General features: G+C 48.7%; 1 protein-coding gene across 1 annotated transcript in view; it reads left to right on the forward strand.

Annotated features, from left to right (window-relative positions):
• Positions 1 to 6,738, forward strand: part of ST8SIA2 (ST8 alpha-N-acetyl-neuraminide alpha-2,8-sialyltransferase 2) — a gene marked incomplete at its 5' end in the record, with an annotated part of 17,202 nt that extends 10,464 nt beyond the window's left edge. Inside the window, one exon of the mRNA XM_017742559.1 lies at positions 4,294 to 6,738. Coding sequence (XP_017598048.1) covers positions 4,294 to 4,579 — 286 coding nt within the window. The remainder of the gene's footprint in view (positions 1 to 4,293) is intronic.
• Positions 6,739 to 10,637: the final 3,899 nt, after the last annotated feature.

The following is a 10,637-nucleotide window of genomic DNA, read 5'->3' on the forward strand; positions in this document are numbered from 1 at the left end:
CATCTCTCATCACTGTACATGGCTCTTGGCTGTTCTGGTGGAGGTGACAGAGGAGGAGGCTCAGTACCTGGACAGAAGAGGGCTGGAAGAAGCTGAATGGGGGGATAGCAGTTGCTCTCTGGGCTCCTGATCCCCCCAGCACTGGGATATGTTCTGTCCCCTGCCAGCACCAGCGGGTCCTGTCCCCACCTGCACCCACATCAGTCGGGGCACTCTCTCTGGTTATCTGTGCCTGGTTTTTCCTGGGTATTACTGGGAGCAGGATGTGTGTGGCAGACTGATAATACACTGCTGCCAGTCAAGGACTAGCAGCTCCACAACAGCTTGTGTTTATATCACACTTTTATGAATTATCTCTTTTAAAAGAGTCTGAAATTGCATTATTTCGGCTATTCTGATTTGTACCACTAAATAATGCAGCTGATACTGCTGAAATTTGATTTCTTCATTGACCTAAGTCTTCATTTCATCAGGGCAATGGATTTTCTGTTAATTTTATCCTGTGGATTAACCCTAACGTGGAGGGTACAAGTTATTTTAGGTTTTTTCAGGCATGTCAGGAGGTGATTGGTAAGCAAGAGCAGGGCCCTGCCCTCTCTAGCAGTCCTTGAATTCAGGGAGGAGTTTTGCACCCAGCATTTCAGCCCAAATCCAGGCCAGGCTCTTCTCCCCAAATTCAGTGATGCTGGAGGGGGATGAGCTCTGTCAGTGTGGTGGGGCATGTACTCCAGCTGTGCAGTGGGGAGGCTGCCACCTTCCCTGGCTCGGGTGGCAGCTGTGGCTTCCTAGGGGCAGAGTGTTGCCTTCTGAAGGATTCCCACTGGGCTTTAAGGTCCCAATACAGCAGTTTCTTTCCCTGTGGCTGCAGAGCAGGCCCCTCACAAGAGGCATACACTGATGCTCAGGCACCTGGCAGCAGTTCTGCTTAGGAGACTTCTAATCATCTCCAGTTGATGGTTAGGAGATGAGGAACAACCAGAACCACCTCCCAGCTGTAGGATGAGACACTCTGAGCTGCTCTTCTTAAGTCTCAATTCAAGAAAGTGTTAGGGCTTGTGTCTAGGCTGCCTCCTTACAAAAGATGGCCTTGAAGATCTGATGGCATTTTCCATCTGTCACTATCATGGTCTGAAACCAGAGCTGTCTCAGGCAATTTTTCCCCGACAGCATCATGGTTCCTGTTCTGAGCCACATCCTGCTCAGGCTCCTGCTTATCTTGGGAGCTGCATCCACACCTGAGGGTTTATTTACAGACACAGCACCAGCTTCTGAAGGAGGTCCTTGCTGGGAGAGCAGCTCTGAGAACAGAGGTATTGGGTTTCAGGACTGCTCTTTGCTCTTCTCTTTTAATTGCTGCCTCTTCCCATAAAATGTTGCGGTTAATAGTTATGGTGATTGGTGTAGCCAATGTGAAAAATAATTACTGCCTGCTTCGAGATTATCTTTCCTCCTAATTAAAATCCTGGACCTCACATATTAAAGGTGCGCTGTTGACACAGCATCCCATGTGCGCCCAGACAACCTCATTTGGATTTACAGAATTAATTAGGTTTTATTTCCATCCCCAGCTGTTCTCTCCTGCACCAGAGTTGTGGTTGCTATCTCAGCTGGACAGTGGTGGGAGAGATAAGAGGAAGATCTTGCATAGCTCCAACACTCCCATCATAAACCAGTCATTAAAAAGTATTTCCCAGACCTCACCAGAGGATTTCCCACCTTCACCGTCCAGGAAACAAATTGCAGGAGCTGTGTTGTGGATTGGGCATTATGTGTTATGATATGTTATGTTATGTTATGTTATATGTTATGTCATGTCATCCATGTGGGTGGGTTGGGACAGCCTGGAGTCCATCACCCCTTCTCAAACCTGTGGTGAGAATTTATAATGCTGCATGAGCGAGGTTTTTGCAATACCCTGCCTGCAACAAAGGAAAATACAGATGAAAGAGCCAGGTTTTAATTTTCATTATTAAAAAAATGAATTGTCAGTGTTCCCTACCCCTATATTGCCAAGTGAGTGCTCACTAGCTGCATGTGCTGAGGTGGACATACTGGGTTGGTTGTGGTAGGGCTGTTTTTGGGTGGTGGCTTGTGCACATTTTTTGGTCTTGGTAAGGTTTTTTGTATGTGCTGGGTTGCAGAGTACAGCATGTGTCTGTAGGGTGCTTCAGTGTCTGACCCAGGTCGTTTTTCTCATTGTTAACATGCATGAAACTGGTGGTCACTCTGTGTGGAAGAGTCACTTCATCTTGCTGTCAGGGTCCTTGGACATTCATAGAGCATTTACAGCCTCAACAAAATACAAAAGTTAATATTTTGGGAGGGCAAAAGGTCACCAGTATTTTTCTGTGTGCTCCAGCTGGTGAATTGATAAAAGGAGAGTTTTAAGGCTAAAGCAGCTGCAGGACAAACCCAGACAGTTGTCCTCCCCCAAAGCCAGCTGGTTAATACGGTTTGACAGTTCTTCCCAGGTGGCTTCCCTGCTGCATGAGGATACCCTAATTCACAGTGTTAAATGGTTGTGGTAATCTCCCATTTCCCTCTGCACACAGGGGGTCTAATGTGCTTACCCATAAACTCATCAAGGAGGCTGCTTTATGGCTACCTGTGGGAGCAGGCTGCCGTGGCACTGCAGTGAGCTCTGCTGGCTCCCCACAGCACAGCCCTGTGGCTGGGCAAGCGCAGAAAATGCTGATGCTGTGCCACTGAGATACTGCTTTTCCCCCAGTTTCTTGTTCCTTTTTCATGCTGGATGCCAGCATGAGCCAGGCAAAGACGTCCTTCCCAAAACATCATATTCATCCTTTGCTAAAGCCCGATGTGCTTGAAAACCCCTGTCTGGCACCCCAAAAAACTGTCCCTGTGCTCTTCCTGCACATGCCAGGGCAGCCACTCTGCTTCCAGAATTTGATTCACCAGAAAAGTCAATTTTTTCTCTTATCTGGCTGAGAACAAGCAAGCACGTTTTGTGCTGGGTTGCTAAATTTTAATGGCTTTCGTGAAAAACTAATTTGCAGGATTAAGGCTCAGCTCTCCCAAGGGTTCCTGCCATCTGAGCACCAGACCCTCAGGAGCCCAGCAGAAAGTGCGAATGAGGAGCAGGACACTTCCTGGGGCTCCACTGCGACAGCAGGACCCGGCTCAGGATCCCAAATGTCTGGTGAGAGCACAGAAATGCCACGTGCTCTGCTCTGCTTCCTTCTGCCTTTTATCCAAGGTGCTGCCAGTCACTCACCTGAGCTCAGGCCCTTGGAAATACCTCTTAAAAGTAATCCAAGGGCTCAGACAGGCTGTGGCACAGCAGGATGTGCTTGCTGCCTGTACCAACCCTGCCTGCTCTGGGGCAGTGCTGGCATCAGAGACTCTGGGGGAGGAGGGAGTGTGCCTCATGGGGACATCTTCTACCTCCCCAAACCTTTTGCTTTCTGATTTTGCTCCTCTGACAGTGTTTTCCTGCCGAGTGAACCAGATAAGTTGCCTTTGCAATAAATACGGGGCGCTGGAAACATCTTACAGGATGCTGAGGCTGCAGTAACTTTTATCAGCAGCCCAAAATACCACAGCTGATACTGTTTCTGCTCTTGCATCACTACATCCTTCCCCTGTTTGTTTTGCTGTCCCTCATAAAAACTAATGTGCTTCCCAGCAGCGAGCACAGCTGACCTCCATATCTCACATTATATATTGCAGTGTGCCGTATTGTGTGTCTGATGGACTCATGCTGCCGGGTGTGGTGATGTATCTTGGTCCAGGATCACAGCAGCAGTTGCTGGGTGTAATGGGAACTCAGCAGTGCATTTTAACTCTCTCAGCCTGGTGACCCTTTGTTCCAAGGTGGATGCTTTTCCACCCCTGTCGTGTTTGCTATCAGAGTAAAAATCTTCATCAATGAAAGTCATCAGCATGTGTTTGACTGTGCCTGCTTCGAGGGGTTGTTGGAGTCTACTTGACATGTGGGTGCTTTGGTCTGTAGTATTGATCTCTGGGGCTGATTCGAAGATAATTGTAGACTGAAGTACCGAAGGCCACTGTTGCAAGCAATTTGTTTTTCATAAAGGATTGTCGAGGCATGAGATGCTTCAGTGCCATGGCAACAAGTGTGATGTAACCAGCAGACAGAGAGCAGGAGGATGCAGTCCCTAGAGAGGCTTTCTTGGCGTGGAGAACTCTGCTAGTCAGAAACCTCTCACTTTGAATCACCAATACATCTCAGTCAGAGGCCAGAGAGAGAAAACGTGCGGGACACGAGCTCGGTGTGCAGGGTGAATAACAGGCTCCACTGTCCTTTTGCAGGTACTGGCTGACCAACAAGGTGCACATCAAGCGACCCACCACTGGTCTCCTCATGTACACCCTGGCCACCCGCTTCTGCAACCAGATCTATCTCTACGGCTTCTGGCCCTTTCCCCTGGACCAGAACCAGAACCCGGTCAAGTACCACTACTACGACAGCCTGAAGTACGGCTACACCTCGCAGGCCAGCCCGCACACCATGCCCTTGGAGTTCAAAGCCTTAAAGACGCTGCACCAGCAAGGAGCCTTGAAGCTGACTGTGGGGGAGTGCGATGGGGCCACGTAGGGTGGTCCCTGGCCACGTTCCTGCACAGCCACGGGAGGAAGGGGAGGGGGCGGAAAGGACGAGTGGTGCCTGGTGGGGTTGGTCGTCTTTGTTAACGCGCAGGACAGCGACACAAATATATCTACGTGGTACCTATATATATTGACCTGAGTATTATAACTGTTCGGTGTTCACCAAGGGAGGGGCAGGAGGGATGCAGGAGCATCTGGCAAGACTGGCCTGGGCAAGACCCCTCGCCATGGGGCTTGCTGGACTCGAAGGGTGTTTGCCTTACATCTGAAAGGTGTGAAGGTGGCCTTGGTTTTTGAGGGTATGTTAGGTGATGGGTAAACGTGAGCCGTTTGTCGTGACTGGTCCGAGGTTGGTAGTTAGTTTGTTTGGCCAAGGGCGCCGGCAGCGAGGCGCGTCCTTGGCCCCGTGCTCGTGGCGGGGAGGGGAAGGGGCAGGGAGTGGGGTGGGCAGGGAAGGTTTGTTGGCGGCTCTCACAGCCCAGGGACTGCCCTGCAGGGACCAGTGCCTAGATCCATCCGAACACGGGGCACCGGGCTGGGCACGGCCTTCGGAGCGGCGAGGGAGAGGCCTCCGGGGCTGCAGCTGGGTCTCCAGGAGGTGGCAGGGAGCAGAGCTAAGCTGGTCCCAGTGACACTCACACACACGAGGGCCTCCAGAGAACGAGAGCGTCAGCGTTGAGCCGATGAGGATGCTGAACGTGTATTTCTCTTCCTTTTCTGAGGAGCAATGTGGGAAGGAGCAGAGATGCTGGAATGTGGCAGGAAGGAGCTTTGCTGCCACAAACCAGCACCATTAGTGTTGAGTGTCTCACTGTGCCACAAAGACACTCAACATCTGTCAGGGCTCATGGAAACCATAAGTACATCCAGGTCTAATTCCTCTAATTCCCAACTGCTACCTGCTAAGCAGCCTGCCTTCTCTCCCCCTCCAAAAACTGCCGAGATATGGGTGATAGGTTTAGACCCAGCCAAGCAGAAAGACCACAGGACTTCAAGGGACTTTTTCAATCCTAAATAATTTATTTTCAGTTTCTCCCCAAAGAAGCAGCACACAGCGCTGAATTCCTGGAGTCCCGCTCTGTCAGTCCTTTCAAGCCCTAATTATCTCTCACTCTCAACAGTTAAATAGGATGTCAGATGGATCTTGATTGGATGCTTGCCTAGAAATGAACATCATAGAAATAATCTTTTCCTTTTTTCTTTTCTCCCAGACAGAAACCAAAATATAAAGAATTTGTCATAACTACATTTGCTTTTCTCTGATTTTCGGGGGTTTTGAAGGAAGCAACTAGATGGATCTGATGATTCTGTTTCATTTTCTGCCTCTGTAGCCTATTCTGTTTGTCTCCTAATTAGCACTCAGTGCAAGAATGCAGGTGAGTCCAGGGTTCAGCGAGGGCTCTTTGGGTTTAATTTGTGGGAGAGTAAATAACATTGCACAGGCAGACCTCAGGCATGCACTTCACTGCTGCCATGGCTGGGTGTCATCACCTTTGGGCCTCCTCCTGCTGCTGTGTTTTTTGAGTTACAAAGTGTGCAGTTTGGGGCTGAAATACTTGACATTGTCTCTTTAAAAGCTGAGTGCTTCAAGTGGTAAAAGAAGAGCTCACTTTCATGTTTTGGGCTGTAGAAGCTACTGTACCCATAGGAGCCTCCAGCCTGCTAATTAGTGTCAGATGAAGATGGCTAAGATTAAGGTATAAGCAACATTATAGTGGATAAATGTGGGCTAATCTGCCACTGAGGGGATGTTTCCTTCCAGCACCAGAAAATTATTTCTTTCATGTGTTTTTTTTTTAAACCTGGTGCTGCTTTTCTATTTTTTTGCGTCTTATTTTTACTTGGCTTTAGTTTCACAATAAAGCTAAACCTGGCTGTGAACCTCAGCTTAAGCTGAGATAGAAAGAGACAGAGAGTAAAACTGCCGGATGGAAGTAATCTGCAATCCCAAGGAGTTTCCCGTGATTCAGGAGTGGTTCTTAAAGCCAGATAATTCCCAGGTTTGTCCCCAGCACGGGGGAGGGACAGAGCAGGGATGGAGCTGCAGGGACTGCTAAAGCCAACTGTTGTATCAAGGGGCCTGGGCCGTGGTACTGATTGCTGTTAGCAAACCTTCTTTTTAAATAAAAATAGAGGAAATGAAATAAATGTGCAGGAGTTTTATTTTTATTCTGTATTTTCATTGAATAGAAGGGCAAGAGGGGAGGCAAGACCATGAAGTGCCATGGGATTAAATGGGGAAACCCTGGGACCCCCCCTTTGCTGGTGAAGGAGAGGGGAAGGCTGGGCTTGTTTGCCCACGTGGGGTGGATGTCAGTGCTGTACCAGGGAGACATCCAAAGCCATCAGGATGTCCTCGCTGTGCCTACAGAGATTATTGAGCTGAAGCTACAGCAGCACAACAGGGGTGTGCTGGGGGCTGAAAAGGGGATGGGAGAAGGGTTTTTTTTTTCTGGTGCCCTTGAAGCAGCTGCTGCATCAAAGCACAGGCCAGTTATAAGCGAATTATTCAGGGGGATGAAATTGCTGGTGATGTTTCTATTCCCAGAATGGGTCCTGTTCCACCCCTGTTGTAAAAATGCATTAAACCATGAGCAAGACCCTGCAGCTATTGAAATCCCTGGCTGAGCTCCCATTTCACCTTGCTGCCATGCAGGCTGGTCTCTGCTGTGTTTATATGCACAAAAACAACTAGAAATTTCCCATTGCTTTAGTGTTTTGTGAGAAGCCCTCTGGTCTGGTTCTCTGAGCAGGTCCTCAGGTTGGAAACATAATTTATCATTTCGGTTTCTAGCAAATAGCTGAGACCTGGCTCCACCAAGCCCCAGCGAGCCATAAAGCCCTTGTGCTGTTCATGAGCAGCAGGAGCAGAGATTCAGATTCGCCTCCTGCAGCAGTGCTTGGGGTGGGTGGATGATATTTGGGCTATTTTGGGGCAGCCGCCAGCCCTGGAGCAGCACAGCAGCTGCCAGATGCTGTGGGGACCCAGCGGCTGCACCAAGCTGCTGCTTGATGGATTTCTTCATGCCCAATTAAGGCTCTTCTGTCATCAAGAGTGAAACAAAAGAGAGTATTGATTCTACTTAGGCAGAGATGCAGGTGCACGTTGCACCATGGATGTGGTTAACTGCCCTAAATGGCAGCAGCAGCTCCCCTTGCTCTTCCCTCCTCATCCCACCACTCCCTCCAGCAGTGAGGCCGGTCCAAACTGGTGGTGCTGGTGGCTCTGGGATGGGGAGCTCCCTCCCACGGGTTAGGCACATTTGTGCCAAAAGGCCTCTGGATGGTAAGAAGTGACCTAAACTTGCAAAATAGAGGCAAACTTGAGTCTGCAGCTTGCTAAGCCCAGAGTTTGGGCTGTTTCCCCAGTGTGGCTTTTTGGGGCAATGCTCTAAAAGGCGCTCCTGGCCAAACACAGTGCTCTCCTCACCGTGTGCCCCTGGGGCATTTTCCATGTACAACAGCTTGGGGATAAGGGTTGTGTGTTGCCTACTCCCCACGTCAGGGTGAGAAGCTCAGCTGTGTGAATGGCTTTTCCTTTTCACCATGGTTTGCTGGGTTACATCCCAGCCTCGGAGTCTGCCACAGCTCTGGCATGTATACGTATATACACAGGGTGACATGGCTCTTGCTCTGCTGGGGGACATCATGCCCATATCTGTCCCTGGCACTGAGCACATCTCCTCTGGTCAAACTGCGGAGTCTGCAGGCTCCACTGCCAACATCCTTTATAATTAATACCTGTGCTGCCTTGTTTAAAGCTGACTGGGGTGGTTTGAGTTGCAGCAGCTCCTCTGAACTGCAGCACAGGATCCCCTGGCTGCTTCCCACACTCCCCAGCCCCTCACCCAGGCAGGGCTGCCTGAGGAACCACTTCCCTCCCAGCCCCACAGGCGAGGAATGGAGGAGGGACAGTCCCCTTCCCCCAAACTCTCCATCAGCCAGGGCTTGCTGCAGGTCGATAACCAACCCTCTGCTTCAGTCACAGCCCAGATAATTAGCGAGCAAAGTGCAAATAGTCACTGTGATTCAAATTACCTTTTAATTTCTTTTCAAGCTGCCTGAGGGGTTTCTTTAGTCCTACGAAAAACAGATTTTCTTTTTTTCTTTTTTTCTTTTTTTTTTTTTTTTTTGAGACACCAGTCTCCCAAACCAGAAAGACACAATATTTTGTATTCAAGGTGTAATGAAAGTTGTTTGCACTTTTACATTGCTTTTTGGATACTTCATGGGAATAACACTGAGTACTTCAGTCAGTCTCAAATGATACAAATTATTTCAGTTGATCCCAAAACAAATTAATTTTTAATTTTGTGCAAAATAGTCTCAAAAAGGTTGCACCATCTACAAATCATGACATAGATATTGGGTTTTTTATCCACCACTCCTTTTCAAAATTTAAACAATCCAATTTCATGCTAGAGAGGCTTGAAACTATGGAGATTAAAGCTTAAAGCTTTGAGAGACCCACAGGGGACGGCAGGGAAGTTGTTTGGTTTCCTCCAGAGTGCCCCTCAATGTCAGGATGTAAAACCAGGCACATAACCATGGTCGCCAATGTAATGATTTGTCAAACCATACATTTTTCAATTCTTTTGGTTGCTTTAAGTTTTAAATTTTAGTTTACGAATGGTTTATTAGCACGTATTTTCTCTAAGTGTTATCTCTTAGAGATATCACTATCTCATTTATCTCTAAGTGTTACTCTATCACCCTCAGCATCAGACAGCAGAATTTCATTTTGGGGTCACCTTTTTGGCCACATTAAACACTTTATAGCTGTCATTGTCGTTGCCGTCATCTCCTTCTCCTTCTTCTCCTTCTTCCCCTCCTTCTTCACTACTACTTAATCTTATTTTACTCTGTGAAAACAATTGGGCACCTACAAGCTGGCAAATCTGCTCTGCAACTCCCCTAGTGCTCATGTCCAAGTTCTACATTGGGTGATCTCACTGTGGATACCACCAGCAGCAGGGAATGGACTCCATGCCTTATTTGTGCCCCCCCAGATGGTTGCACATCACCCATGTAGGCAAGGAAATTACTGAGAAAGGCCTTGGACAGAGGCCTGAATGATAACCAAAAAAATCATCATCCACCCAAGAGGATGGACTTCTTTCCCAGTATTAGCAACATCAAGGCATTCAACAATAAGCTCCTTTTCCAGCTGGGATAACTCCTGTCTGATGAACTCCTGTTCATCAAACCCAGCCCGATGCACGAGCAAAGCCATCACAGACCTGTTCCCTTCACAGCCCAGCTGGAAGCAAATTCATTTGGCTGCTTAACATCCTCTCCAAGCAAATCTACCAGTGCCCCTATGAGAACCAGGATCAGCACTCACTGACCCTTCCCACTGTGGTGACTGTGCAGGAGCTGAGAACAAACATGAAGTAACAACATGGATGGAAATATCTCCTGCTTGGTTAATGAAGGAATCTTCAGCCATCTCCAGGCCCCTAAAGAAGGCACAGGCAGGAGGAGGACAGACCCCGGGGATGGTCAGAGAGATGCCATCCTAAAGGAGATAACAAACTCCTTGAAGACTGCACAGTGCGCTGAATTTACTGCTCACATGCTGAAAACAGAAATGAGCTGCATATGCTGTATTGTATCCATGAGAAAAGCACAGAGTTTGAGCATGGGTTAGGAAAAAACACTGTCCTTGAAGGCCAGAAAGCAGCCAGGACCGTTGTCCCCTCTCAAAGTGCCCGGCCAGAACAAACCCACGGCACTGCTGGAGGAACGCTGCCAGCAACACAAGTTAAGTCCCCCTGTGCTGAGATGGAGGCAGGCCATCTGACACTAATCCTGTGCCTCCAGCAAACAAAGCCTCCCAGGCATTGTGAAATACCCTCAGCGATTTGCTGGCTTGGTTGCCTGGAGAAGCTGCTCCAGCGAGGGCTGATGGAGCACTCGGTGTTCTCGAACGACCCAGGCAGCAAAGGTTAAAGCACATTAGAGCAGCGTAATGAGGTTTTTAACCACTGCTCCGGAAAGCCTGATGTGCCGCTTTCTAGAAAATGTTGTAATTTAGGCTTCAGCAG

The sequence above is a fragment of the Corvus brachyrhynchos genome, unplaced genomic scaffold, assembly GCF_000691975.1.
Source record: "Corvus brachyrhynchos isolate BGI_N302 unplaced genomic scaffold, ASM69197v1 scaffold97, whole genome shotgun sequence".
NCBI lineage: Eukaryota > Metazoa > Chordata > Aves > Passeriformes > Corvidae > Corvus > Corvus brachyrhynchos.